Source organism: Platichthys flesus, chromosome 17 (genome assembly GCF_949316205.1).
Source record: "Platichthys flesus chromosome 17, fPlaFle2.1, whole genome shotgun sequence".
NCBI classification, from domain to species: domain Eukaryota; kingdom Metazoa; phylum Chordata; class Actinopteri; order Pleuronectiformes; family Pleuronectidae; genus Platichthys; species Platichthys flesus.
In genome coordinates, this window is record NC_084961.1 from 20,768,068 (window position 1) to 20,782,834 (window position 14,767).

The following is a 14,767-nucleotide window of genomic DNA, read 5'->3' on the forward strand; positions in this document are numbered from 1 at the left end:
GCAGCACATATCTATCTGGTGTGCGTGTGTGTGGTCGGTCTCATCAGCTTGTTTTGTAGCATTGATGATGATTGGCTGGTTTGTAGCCATCAAGCAATGCTGCCCTCTGCTGGCTCCACTGTGTATCATGTCTCCCTAAACAATAATCAGTGTGTTTGTCTACATTGCTAATATTTTTCATCACAGGGTTTTTATTACTGATGGAAGACTAAAATATTTCAATCATCTATTAATGTAGAGAGCGGGAGAGCACGGTCTAGGGGATAGAGCGGGTGTTTCTGCAACAAGAAGGTTGCCGGTTCGAATCCCACTCTTTCCCATCTGCATGCCTAAGTGTACCCCTAAAATGGCCCCTCATAAATGCTGAGTGTTCTAAAAAAAAAAAAATGTATGTCGCTTTGGACAAAAGCGTCAGCTAAATGACATGTAATGTAACACAAACTCACGTTAGAGCCTCTTCAGTGCAGGATTTACAATGTGTTAATTTAAACTTGGTGAATCTGATAAGCTGGACCTTGAGTGTACTCTACTGAGGTACATTGAAACTGAAGTGCTGGACCTCCATATGTCATCAATTGGATATTGTGGATTCTGCTAATCACAAGTTATTATGAATTAGTCAACTCTGTTCTACTCAAGTAAGAGCTATTGATGTTAGTCAGCTGTTAGTCACAATAACTATCATATAGTAACAAATCAACAGATTGGGGATCTGCGTTTTAAGAACCAATTAACCCAAATAAGAATTAATAGGATCTTGTTAGCCTGATAACATTAAATCTGTGTGTGAAAACAGAGCCTAGGTCTTCTGTAGAAAGAAACGGTGGTAAAGATTAATCACTCCTCTGTTATTGATGGACTGCAAAAACAATCTTTTGCTGATAATGGACACCAGCTTGGAAAGAGGGGATTAACATAGAACCCCCATGATTCATGAAAGAGGCATCTTAGGACGGCTGTGGCTGAGGGGTAGAGTGGTCGTCCTCCAACCTGAAGGTCGGCAGTGCGATCCCCGGTCTGACCCATCTGAATGCGAAAGGGTCCTTGGGCAAGATGCTGAACACATTATGGCCCCCCATAGAATAACAAAGTGCTGCAAATAGATGCACTATATGAATAAGTGTGTGTGAATGTAAAACTGTACTGTAAAGCGCTTTGAGTGGTCATCAAGACTAGAAAAGCTCTATATAGACACAAAACCATTTACCAATTATCTTGTGCACACAATAAAAAAACTGTCATCTACAAATTCACATTAAATCTGACTGAAGTAACATGCAAAACACTGCTGCATGATGACAGTTTTTTTCCTTTCTGTAGGGTCATACTGTCATCAGGTCAGCAGCCAATGCCAACCTGCCACCAATGCTAATGTCCCAGCGGGTGATAGCCCCCAACCCGTCCCAACTGCAAGGCCAGAGGATTCCCTCCAAGCCTGGGATGTCACGTTCCAGCTCTGGCAGCATGGCCAATGCTGTCAGCTACCAGCAGGTATGGATTCAAACCAATTCAGACTCACTGCATTGCACTGATGTCACACTCTAATGTACTACTGCAGAACAGGGCATGTATTTCAATGTTATGAGCATTTCTTAATGATTTTCTCTCAAACCTCTGCCCTCTCTCGCTCTCTCGAACAGCTGCTCATACAGGTTTTCTTTGTCCCTGCTCTTAAGCGTTTGTCTGCACTCAAATACTGAGCTGCACAAATCCTGTTAGACTCCTTTGAGTGTTACAATCCCACAGCAGCCATGCTGTTTTAGGTATCTGAGTGTCCAGAGTACAGATGAAACATGGTTTTGCAGTGTAGCGTGGTAAGATTCCAGACAGTTTGTTATGCTGAAAAATTCTTTAATTACCGTGGGGATTTGGTTCATACTTTCCAGCATCAACCAAAGTTATCAAGTCTTCAAGACAAAGGCACAGAAAGCTAAATACATTTGTCATGTGTTGCAAAAAGAACAGCAAGCAGTGTCAGAGCTACAGATTTATTTCAGTTGTCAGAGCTGTGCTTTAGAGGGGCGGGTGGACTGGGGAGCGGCAGGAGAGCGGCTACAGTGCTGACCATAGCTAGCAGCTGTTAGCATCCACTGTCAACAAATTGCTTGCATTTTGCTTGATATTTTGTCCCAATGACTGCATTTAACAAGTCAAGTTGTCGAGATAAACTTGACTTAGATTGACTACAAACCGCTCTCACACTGAGCTGAAATTAGTGAAACCGACTTTTCTTTCTAGACGAGAAAACACTGATGTTTTAAGCAGTTTTTTTCCTCCTACTCTTGGATTTTCCAGTGTGACTGTGACATAACTATGTATTTGTCTGAGGTTGAATCAATGTACTCTAGCCTTGAGTAAGTAAGTGTACTTAGCTGTCAGGGGGGACTCAACTTTGGAAAAAATTTCTACTTAATTTGCCGTCTTCAGCATTATAAAGATATTCTGGAATATTTAGGAAGCTAAAGGCTTCCTTCTACTACGTTAATGTTGCCGGTTTTATGTGGTGCCATGTGGTGCTTTATTATTTGTATTTCTTATGAAACACTGGAGACACAAGTGGAGACACATTCTAATCTCAGATGTGAACTGAAGTACTCTGGTCTTTGGAAATTGTAATTACATTTTCCTGACTTTGTTAAACTGTGTTGTAGCTTGTGATAACATTCAAAACTTAGAAATCTGACTTCAAATAATGATATGATGATGTTTTGCTGATAACTGCAGAATCTGTGTGTCCTTTCAGGCAAGCCAGCAAGTGGCAGCTTCTCAGCGCTCAGGCTCCAGTGCCATGTACATGAACCTGGCCCACATGCAAGCAGCAGCAGCGGCCGGCGGGGTGGCGGGTGGGCTGGGCGGAGCTTCGGCTGTTAGCCCATCAACCATGTCCGGTTCAGCCAGCGGAGGGGTGAGCTCCATGGCCGACCAGGCCAGCAGCCAGGCAGCAGCCAAACTGGCCCTCAGGAAGCAGCTGGAGAAAACCCTGTTGGAGATCCCTCCACCCAAACCCCCGGCCCCACTTCTCCACTTCCTACCCTCTGCCGCCAACAGCGAGTTCATCTACATGGTGGGCCTGGAGGAGGTGGTGCAGAGTGTGCTTGACAGTCAGGGTGAGCAGCTAACACTCAGAGAAGCATAACATAAACTGTGAGGTCAAACAGTAGATTGACTACTTGACAATTACCTTTTTGTTTTGTCTTACATTTCTTCACATGGTTAGTTTGTATGAACATGACATGTCATTATCTGCAAACCCTTCTAAATCCAGACAAGTGTGTAAATGACCTGAGTAAACATGACTAAAGTCACCTGTGCATACTGGTGCGAACGTGCACCAGGATAGCAAATTAGCATTTATGCATAAAGCTGTTATGTCTGATGCCTGATGTTCACAACAATAACATTGTGTTCTACCATGGCACAAGTGCACATTACACTCATATGAATAGATAATGGACATCACAGATCTTTTCTTTTTTTTGAATCACTAGGGTGAGTACACTTAAAAAGACAAGTGCAAAAGAAGGAATCACCAGATCAGACAGTCTCAGTCGCTCACCAGGGACTTAAGTCACAGTTCTGAGACACTTTTTAATATTGCAGGAATCCATCAGGCAAACTATTACCAGGCTCCCTTCAGTGAGTGTATCCTTAAAATGTCCAAAATGATTTGTTCTTTTAAAGAAAAAAAAAACATTTGAGAAAGGCACAGCACTAATATGAGCGCTCCTGTCTTGTCTGGACGTTGACTGGCGGTGTCATGAGCAAGGAAATTAAAGCATGACATCACCTGCAGAAAATTGGGAATTTTGGTCAATGATCTGAAGGAGTGAGGATGTCGCACATTGTTAAACCCTATGAGACCAATTGTTATTTGTGAGCTATAAAAATATAATTCGATTTGATAATTGATTGAAAACATGGCCTTGGTCTCTGTGTCACTGGGACGGCCACAGACATAACTTTTTTTTACAGACATTTCTATTTATTGATAACTATAGGGACATGAAGAGGATTTCAACAATTAAGATAAAAAGTGCTTCATAACTATCAAACCTTCAACAAATCTGTTCCTTTCAATGGTTTCCAAACTTTTCTAAATATGAAACTAAAACTACTTAAAGTTTTAAGATTACTGAAGATTTTGGTAAATTTTACAAATCAGTCTTGCTGCTGTTTACAAAGTTAAAGAGTGTTTCTGAAAAATAATCAGCTGTAGTAGGTTCGGTGGTGTTTGAGGTCTAAACCTTCTATTCAGGGGTAAATGTCAGAACCTTACCTTTGATAGTTTGGTAGAAGAAAGGAAGAGAATGTGCCTATCATTGTGGAAATCACTGTTGTGAAAAAGTGACCCCTGTACGCTTACATCATACAACATAGGACCTGCGGGTATAGTCCGCAGAATTGGGATTGGACTTAAAAAACCACAGTTTGCATTTTACAGATCCCCGACACAGCAGGAGGTTTTCTGCACAGACATTTTCACTCAGCCACAAATCCTCCACATTATTCAGACGAGTGGTGGAGCAGAATGCGTCAGACAGAGGCAGGAGTTGACATATTAATTCCGCAGTAGAGATCACGTGATTTTCTTGACTACACACAAACACCTATGTGTTCTCACTTCAAATTATACTGACTTTTGCGGACTTTATACAAGGGGGCCAGGCGGAGAAGGTCCGCAGATAATCCAGATGTCTCTCTCTTTTGCACTCACACATGCTCGTCCTTTGGAGAAAATAAGGAGGATATGCAGAGTTCATTGCATCTCTTACAGCAGCTCATCTGTGTGGGGCTTCATATTGTCACTGTGGCTGTAAGCACGTCTGATGGCTGAATCTTCTCTGTAGGTAAACTCAGAGGGACACTGGCCCGCATGGAGCCCTTCTTCTGTGCTCAGTGCAGAACTGACTTCACCCCTCACTGGAAGCAAGAGAAGAGTGGGCGAATCCTCTGTGAGCAGTGCATGACGTCAAATCAGAAGAAGGCTCTGAAGGCGGAGCACACCAACAGGCTGAAGAACGCATTCGTGAAGGCCCTGCAGCAGGAGCAGGTCAGCACCACTGTGCCTCTCCATTACGCCGGCCGTATTCTCTTTCTCATATTATACCACATTATATTGAAGACATTATCATTTAACTAGCCAGGCCAACAGTCAAGTCTCAATCTGAGTTTTATTATAAACCGCACATGAGTGCCTTTCAGGACACTGTGCATTTAGAAAATATTATGGGATATGTATTAACAATTACTTCACTTTGGGTTATTGAGTGTAGATTGAAAAAAATGGCTGTTTTGGCCATTTAAACGAAATCTGCAGTGTACTGTGCGACAAGTGAAAAAGGTGAGAGGCATTTCCAAGCCACAGTAAGTTGCTTTCAAAAGACAAATGGCCACAGAGAATAGATGAATTAATGCATATCATGGATGTAATGATCTATTTTAAAGTTTTACGTTTGTGTGCGTGTGTGTACGTGTGTGTGTATGTACGCAGGAGATTGAACAGAGGCTGCAACAGCAGGCAGCCCTCTCTCCCAGCTCAGTTCCTACGGGCCCCAACGCCTCTAAGACTGATACCATAATGCGACATCATGCCCTTCGCCAGGTACACATGTTTCCTGCCCAAGTATGTTTTTTAACTGTATCCAAAAAATCTCTCTTGCATGATAATGAACTAAGTAATATGCCACTGTAATGTAATTGTGTAATTCGTGCTGGTAAAGTTTATGGCATGGCTGTACTTCCCTCAGGCTCCCCAGCCTCAGGCCTCCATGCAGAGAGGTCTGTCCAACTCGGCGCGAGGTGTTCTATCAAACTTCGCTCAGGCCTCCCAGCTGTCAGTGGCCAGCAGCCTCATGGGAATGACTAATGCTAAGCACTGTGGAAGCGGTGGAAGCAGCAGCAGTAGCGGCAATAGACTGCAGCATGACAGCCGTCGCCAGATCTACAACATCCCAGGTATGTACTGTACATGTTTTAGTGACACGTTTATCTAATGCTCACAAAGGATGTCCAAGTCAAGTGTTGTTGTCCTGATCCTGATCAATCTTCTAAACTCAAAAACTAATATTCATTGCAATATGAAGTGAAAGCTGATAAGTTGTGACCTTTAGGGTTTGGTTTTATAAAAATATAACAAATAAACATTGGTTTATGACCTACAGAACTAAAGATGTTTATATGCACACAGTGTTTAGTGTTAAATGTTATCATGCTAACACAATAGACTGAAATGGTGAACATATACCTGCACATCTCATTATGTGTCATTATCAGCTGATGGTTTACACTCAGGAATACTAAGATATGCTTAGATAGGAAACTCAGGTGAACCTATTTTCACATAGACTGATATATACAGCAGATGCTCCCACTCACTTAAAATGTTAGAGTGGATCCATATGGAATGAAACATTTATTTTTATAGCATATAAGTTATCATTTCGACATAAATCATCAGGGAAGCAAGAGAAATTCTCTAAAATCAAAAATGCATTTGCATGTTAACCATTACTTTTTCAAAAATAAACAATAGAAAAGACAGTTTTACTCATACACTCACACAGTCTCTGGTTTTGTGAGCTGTCAGACAGCGACACACAACCTCACATTGTTTTTCTCCCTCTTTGATTCCCCCCCTCTGTACGCACTCAACTTTGCCTGCACAAACCTTCACACAGCTTTACAATTTGAATCAACTTTTTGATGTCTAATTATATTGCTAGAATTTTTATCGTCGAAATGAGGATATAAAAATTGTACGATATAATAGAGAAACAACATTACAGGGAATATTAGAGAAGGAATTTAAGTAATGAACATAACATAAGAAAAAAAAAGATTGCCAATGTAATCCATGAGAATCATAATATAAGTTCAATATAAAACCAATTTTATAGAAAATGTGGGTGGACGTAAATAAAACCCTTACCACTAAAGCTGAAGTAAGCAGTTGATAATTTTCACAGCTGTCTCTTAATATGTGTGTCATATTCCCACAGGGTTAAATATTGCCTACCTGAACCCAGCGTCAGTTGGAGCGCATAAGAGCTCCAGCTTAGCAGACCGGCAGAGAGAGTACCTGTTGGACATGATCCCACCTCGATCCATATCGCAGTCCATCACCGGACAGAAATGAGCCCAGACCAGCCCTCCTGCCCCTCTGATGTCACACCCATCCTGCCCCTCTACCCCCATACTGAAGCACTCCCAGATCAACCAACATCCCCCAACCCCACCGCATGCAGTGCCTGTCCGTGTGCCTACCTTAAACCAACCCATGAAAACCCACCAAGTCGGACAAAGACACTAAACTGTCAGTGCATCTCCAATGTTCTTATGATAGTAAAAATCATCTTCGTCAGCATTGTTTAACAATTATAATTCCCATTATTATCGCTGTTGGTAGCACTATTATTGTTATTATTATTATTATTATACCTGCAACTACCCTTTTTGCTTCAGTTAATATTACTCATTATGCTTTTTCTTTTCCAAGTGTTTGGTCCCTTTTTTGTTACTCTGCTGTCTCTTCTTCACTTTGGGGAGTGACGGTGAATCATTGTAGGGTCGCTTTAGGCCACAGTCACTTAGGATTACTTTTCTCCTTTTAATTATAATGCTTAGATGTGACTTTTGCTAGTAACAGAAGATCAACAGGGTGCATTCTGGTTGCTATGCAACATAAAGTTTAACAACTTAAGCTTGCTAAGTTGAAAATACTGATATGAACAAAAACAGACAAAATTAAGTTAGTGACTGCTCTTGAAATAAAAAATGCGAGGGGGGCTGAAAGGTCAAAGCAGAGCATCTACACTTGTATCAATACGTTGAAAGGGTTAGATTCAAAGGCTGTATTGCACTGACACAGAGTTCAAGTCCAACCTGGCGTCCAGGGCAGCATCAGAGGTGCACTTATGTTCAAAAGAGAATCTTGAGTGAAAAGCATTTGGAGAAGATTTTCCTTTGGTATTCGGCTCCCACATTCCTCATCAAGAGATCTTCATCGGTTTCTTCACTTCAGATGTCAACTTCTTGTTACAAATTTGAACAGTTACCAGATGGATGTAACCAGGATTTCCCGCAACTGGCAGACACCATCAGCGGACCAGCAGTCCGTATAGACTCTAATGAGGAGGGAGCTGACGGGGGACGGGAGGATGTTGTCTACAAGTTAAGCCAATATTCACTTCACAGGGGGCAATGGTCTGTCAGAGAGAGCACATTGATTGTCCTTCCTGGTTCCATCCCATCTCACTACCTCCCACTGACCTCCGCCATGCCCCCCCTCACAACCATTGTTCATCCAGTGCACAGACTGAAGCTTTTGTACCCAGCAACTCCTCTTTGCATCACATAGAAGGTGAAACAAACTCAAATCTGAAGGTGGAATTACAATTTGTGTGTCCAAATCTCAGATTCTTTACCTAGAAACCTACAATCTGGGTTCCTTTGCTTCTTCTATTTGGGTTTTTAGATTTTCTGATTGTTGCACCCACCCCTAAACTTTCTGTGGTTTATTTTTATTAGTTTATCTGGATTTTTGTTTGTTTATTTTTTTTTTCGGCGTCTCTCAATGAATTGGTGGCGAACCTGAAAGGTATTAGCCCCTGGAGACGATAATAATCAACATAGCTAAAAACACAAACTATGGAAATATCTGTATGGATTATGTATAGATACCTAGCTTGAGATATAAAAAAAAAAGGTTGAGGATTTTATCTTTTATGGGAGAGACATGGATCAATCATTGTGTGCATGCTCTGCACACAAGTTCCCTCACTCCAGAGGAGCACTTTGCTTATTTCCAATTGGAAAAACTTTTTTTAAAGAAAAAAGGAACAGAATGTCACAGTTGAGAGTGGCTAAGTTCTGGAATCTGGCTGATGTTTGACCAGAGTAAGGGGGCATGTCACCAAGTAACGTTCTAATGGCTGATGAAAAGTTCAATTCTAATTTACATTGCTAAATGTTTCAGTTTCCATTTTCATGGTGTACTCGGTTAGAGACAGACTGTGTACGCTGTACATACAAGCTGCTGCTGGCTGGAGTACACCAGAGTACATGAGTACCTGAGTACATATAACAGCATCAGTCCCACTGACTCACTGTCTGATGAACCCAGCAGTAACTGAAACTTTAAAGCAATCCCATCTCTTAATTCTTAAGTCTGAACTACATGACTTTGGACTAAATCCTCAACTGATGGGGGATCTGCTGGTTTCTGTCTGCTCACAGACAGAAACCAGTTCCTGAATCAAGATACAGGACTCAGACAGATTTGCCGTGTGAACCCCAGTACTCATGGGAGAGCGATGAGACATTCACATAAAAGTTAGCATGAGAAAATGTCTCTCCTGTGGGGAGTTCAAAATGTACACGTGTGAGGTTAGGCTCAATAAATCACACTCCCTACTTTTTCTTATACTTAATGTGACTACAGTGGAACCTGTTGTTTGCTCCAGGCTTTTTAGTGTCCCCAGCACTCTGAATGTTACCACGTGATACAGTTAAATGATGCTCTTAATGCAAACCAAATCTAAAAACCACATTTGTACCCGATTTCCAGCAGCTGTTGCATGTTCAAATATCTTTTTTTAGAGTTCATCCGTTTGCGCTTGTTTTCCAGCTGTTTGACCAGATCATGGATCAACACAGAGTGCTTAGCTCACAAACAGAGCCATAATTACCCAAACATATTTAGCACAGACATTCACTCAGTGACTTACCGACACACACTGCTGCAGGAACACAAACCAGTATCATCTTTACATCTGGTGATTAAGACTAGTGTGGATATTTCTTCTCAGATGTTGGCCACTCAAGTGATGCTTTTAGCTGTTCACTGCTACAGAGAGTCCTACTATGATATTTGCCTTGCTTTGCACATTTAATTCACTGAACTGTTGAATCTGTTCAGTTGTGTAAATATTTCATTTGGAGGCAACAATGTCCCATGAGTTTCCTCAGTCATGGACTGCGTCACTTAGTGAGCCTTGAGACCAAGACAGCTCAGACCTGTGGAGTTAACACAGAAATTCCTCTTGATCTTCTTTTGAGGGGTCTGCTGCACTAGCTTCACAAAAGCATATGTCACAATCAAGTCTACATTTGCAGTTCCTGGTAGTGGCTGTCAGTCTCCATATTGGCTGAATTCTGATGTAAAACAAACAACTCATCAATGGTTTCCTCAGACGTCTGTACTACGGAGCAGGATATGTGGTAAGCAGGATTGCTTTAGGTTTAAGCCTTGTTTTTCAACAAAACAAAGCTGGATCATTATTTCTGACATATCAGCATTGTAACTTACACACCGTACTTTCTTACTGAAGATAAGACGTCAACATGTATAATGCAGTATCTTCTGCCCTATCATTTCTCTTGATGCAATGTAACTTAGTTAGCATATAGTAAATTGGTCCTTAAGTGAGGCAGCGTGTTCAGACACAAATACCTCTGACTTTACCTGAATATAAAATTTGATGAGAAATCCACCAGCACTTCCGCAGGAGTGTTCTCCTGTGTACAAGGGCCTTCTCCTGTCTTCTTCATAAATTGTTTTCCTCTTGCTGAAGCGATGTCAAAGACATTTCACTGTGCTTTTGTGCACTGACATCATCCTATATCAGAGACTGACTGAAGCACTAAAACTTGTACCAATAAGATATGAAAGTAAGCCTACTTACCACTTAGATTTATTTTCTTGTATTTATTTGCATCTGACAGCGCTGGGGTAGCAGTTAAGAGAATAAGGCTAAAAAAATACAAGCATGAAAATGATATTCACATCTACTTTTGCTGTAATGACCGAACATTGATGTTATCAGCACATTAAATTACACATTCACACAGTTGGTGATATTAGGGCTGCTGTCCTTCCTGCATTTGGCAGCTGCAGCTGTTTGTTTTTTTTATCCTGGATCATGTGTTAAACCAATTCATATTGTTCCTTCCTCTGTTTGCCGCTCTGCTGCCAATACACTTGTCATTGGTCATGTCCTGCAAACACTGCCCCTTATATGTTACGGTGCTCAGGAAACCCTGGGTTGACTTATCGAGTTGATAATCACCGTCATATGACATTTTTTAGCTTTGTGGAGCCAGATAACAATGATATCTTGGGTATGTTGAGCCTGCTTTGTAGTACAAGGCCCTGAAGTGCTGATCTCTTAAGTTTGAAGTATCAAATCAATCATTCCAAGCAGAGTTTCAGTCAGTGCGCAATGTTACTCATTGACATAGGGACTCCTTACAGGAGAGCTGAGGGGCTATGAATTCAGTTTGGGGTTAGAAGCAGGAGAATCTTCCACAATCTTTTTAGTGACTTATTTTACCATGACATCCAGTCAATGTCAGACTTCATTTAGGTTGGTGCACATATACTGTTGAAACCTACACAGATCCATCATTGACCTGAGCCTTCCACTGTTACAGAGTGGTACAGGTGGGCTAAAACGGTTTTCTGGTAGGCATGTTGAATTCCAGCTCAGGTTTCTGTGCAGTCGACTTTATTACTTGGACAATATCTGGTTGTTGGCTTTCTAATCATACGACTGGCTAAATTACAGTCACTTCATTTTGAATTGCTACTCACCTTTTATCAGACACCAGAATTGGATTCTGTTCACTTCGTCGGTTGTTGAGCAAATACTGTACTTACCTAACGAATGATATTCAGCTTCAACTGGCTCTTTCTCAAAACCAGTAAACATTTTAGCTTGAAAATGGAAAGAGAAAGTAAAGCACTTCATATGGAGGAGTGTCTGTGTATATGTGCATGTCTTTCTATGGTTGTGAGGAACAAAAGCAGCAATGTGAGGGCATTTTGACTTGTGTGGACCGAGCGTTTTGAGGGTTTAAAGGTTCTGATTAGAATCATGTTTAGGTTAGGGTTATGGTTGGAATTAGGCTTTTAGTTGTTAAGGGTAAGGTATAATGGAATGTTTTAATTCAATTAGTGCCCTCACAACCATAAAAAGACAAATGTGCGTGCATGTGTATGTGTGTGTCCTGGCAAGTCTTGTGTATGTACAGTAGTAGAAGCTAGCAGCAGTAGTGTTCATATCATTGTTGAATTAGCCCAGCAGCTAGTTAGCTAAAGTAGCTAACACAGGCCACCTCTATATTCACTTCTGTTCCACTTATTGCTCTGTGTCGTCTTTCATTGACGGCTCCTATCTTCAGCTAAAATATGATACTGAAGTTAGTATCAGGTCTTCAGATAGTGAGCAAAATCATGACATTAACCTTGTTGCAGGGAAGCCGTGATTTTAACAGAAAATTCGGATGATGTGTGCAGTTGTTTTCGAGCTGGTGATGCAGCAGAGTGTTTGATAGTTTGAGCCTTCATGGGGAAAAATACATCATATGACCAAAGGTCAGGGAGGCACAGGTTCCGAGACCCAAGATCGTATCACAGTATGTCCTTACCTTTAGTACAAGCCAGTCTCTTCAGGTGTATCTGACATGGTCCAGGAAAGTCATTGAAGGAGGTTGTCGGTTGAACTGTAAGTTAGTTTGTGGTGAACTCTTCCAGCCAGACTGTTAGGTGTGTTCTGGTTGATCGTATTCTCCTGCCCAGTGAATAGAAGACTTTGGCCACGACTATGAAACTGCCTAGGGCTAGATTCACAGATGCAAACTGAAGTTCATTTTTGTTCATCATATAAAAAACAGGAGTCAGTTTTCCCTCTGGTGGAAGAGTCTAAATTGGATGTAGAGATATATTTTCATGAATTTTTAACATCTGGGACAAATTTTTACTTTATGTTTTTGACATGCATCTCCTTTAGCTGCCAAGCTGAAGCCGAAGATAAAAAAAGCTCCTGTCTCTCTCTTGCTCTCTTGCAGATGCATCCTCACACCTTTTGTATTTGAACTGCAGATTCTTTTCAAACGTAAATTTTTAGATTTCAAAAGTCATTCTTCTCTGACGTCTCAAATAAGTTATCTTTTCTTTATATTGCAGTTTTAAAAAAAAAGAAAAAAAATTTATTGACTATGAAATAAATTACACGATATTTGCTAGGTTTGAAGTAATAATGACTTATTGTACATAAGCATTTTTTTCCCTCCCTTGTACTGAAAAAAGAAATTAAATGGTTGTATATTGTGTAGAAAAGCAAACAAAAAGCCATGAATATTGTGAAGCTTGTTATTTCGTTTTGTGATCACTGTGTATTATTGTGTAACTAATGTGCAAAATGTTTGGGATACTTTTTTTTCCCCTCCCCTGCTTGTTGAAGCGATCTCCCTGGATGCATTGCTTCGGTTTTGGACTAGTTAGAGTTTGCAGGAAAGTGCTCATTGGTTCAGACAAAAAGGTTTTGCCATCACACTACACACCTCAGCATTACTTTGTTTATCTAGAATGGTTTCCTGAACCTGCTCTAGATAAAAGCACTTTGATGCTTCACTGTGTGTGTTGAATTCAATGGACCCCCATTATATAATGGTTGGATCCAGGATCGGGCTCTTGCGTCACTTTTCTGATACCTGCCTCTCACTAAAAGAAGCAGACTGGGGTTTTTTGCTATATGACATAACAGCTGACCACTTGCACATGCCCAAACATCCGGGCAGTCTTTGGCTTCCTTTGAACCACAAAGTCATTTTTAACAGCTGAACTGGACACTGGAGGCTGAATCATCTGTGCACCTCACTGTAATGAAATATGACATTTAGAAAGTCACAGTTAGGTGTCTAGTGTCCTGCTGCTCTGAAGAATCCATAGAACACACTGGGCACAGTTGTCATGAGGATGATGTCATTGGCAGATAGGAATATCATTGGTTCACAGTGACTCATGTCAATAATGACATTTATCCCTGTAATCCTTCAGTGCTATGATCTCATAACTTGGACAAATTAAAGCAGAAAGCATCATCTGTATGCTCATACATGTAAATTGTTGTCCTCACTAAGAAGAAGGCATTTCTTGAGGTAATACAAAGAAGCGTAACTTTTATACAGAGCTTTGCCACAAAATGTTTCAGGTATGTGTCCATGCAAAGCTCTGACATCAAACCTGGACTGACTTTATAAGATCAGCTACTGCTCAAGCTGAGAATTACAGACCCTGAATCAGTGATCACTTTTCCTGCCAACACCAGTATACAACATGTATGGTCCTCTACTGTTTGGCTTTATATTCGATACGTTGTTATAGCTAATGCAGGAGAGCATTTAATTGCAAAATCTGTTTTATCAATTTTTGGATTTACCAGTAGAAGCGTTTCTTTTTGTCTAATGACAGTGTTGAAATAAACATCTGGGAAGTAGAAACAGAAGATGAAATTACCAGATATTAATTGAAGTCCTTTTGGTTTTGCTTACATCAATCCTGACCTATTGCACATACTTGATATTTAACGGTCTTCAAAAGAGTAAAAGAAAATAATGCTGTTTGAATACTGCCAGTTGATTGACAATTATGCATTGGTTGAAAAAATAAGCTAATTTTGGAGGAAATAACTTTGTAATATTTATCTCTTGCAAGCTATGTTTAATAAAGGTTGAAACATTTGCTCCAAAGTGTGACTTAATTAACCTTTTAGGGTCTGTTGTGTTAGGAACCCTGAGGTTCCATCAGCAGCCTTGGACATGAGCGGAATGGTTAACTCTCAGATGCACACAACACTGAGTGAACACAATGAAATTGTCTTTATATATCGCATTCACAATAATGAGGTCACGTGACCTAATCTTTTGACCTTTTGAAAAGACAGCACTTCAGTTTAGCTTCAGCTTTCCTCTTTTAGTCCCTCAGAAA

At 40.7% G+C, this 14,767-nt stretch overlaps 1 protein-coding gene across 2 annotated transcripts in view; it reads left to right on the forward strand.

Moving 5' to 3' along the window:
• The window catches only part of gatad2b (GATA zinc finger domain containing 2B), a 52,861-nt gene extending 38,340 nt beyond the window's left edge, over positions 1–14,521 (forward strand). Inside the window, exons 6-11 of one of the 2 annotated variants that reach the window (XM_062409905.1) lie at positions 1,321–1,491; positions 2,744–3,107; positions 4,848–5,050; positions 5,492–5,623; positions 5,748–5,955; positions 6,999–14,521. In XM_062409905.1, the coding sequence (XP_062265889.1) occupies positions 1,321–1,491; positions 2,744–3,107; positions 4,848–5,050; positions 5,492–5,623; positions 5,748–5,955; positions 6,999–7,135 (1,215 nt within the window). In that variant the 3' untranslated portion in view covers positions 7,136–14,521. The remainder of the gene's footprint in view (positions 1–1,320; positions 1,492–2,743; positions 3,108–4,847; positions 5,051–5,491; positions 5,624–5,747; positions 5,956–6,998) is intronic. The other variant, XM_062409906.1, reaches the window with a different exon arrangement.
• The last annotated feature ends 246 nt before the right edge of the window (positions 14,522–14,767 follow it).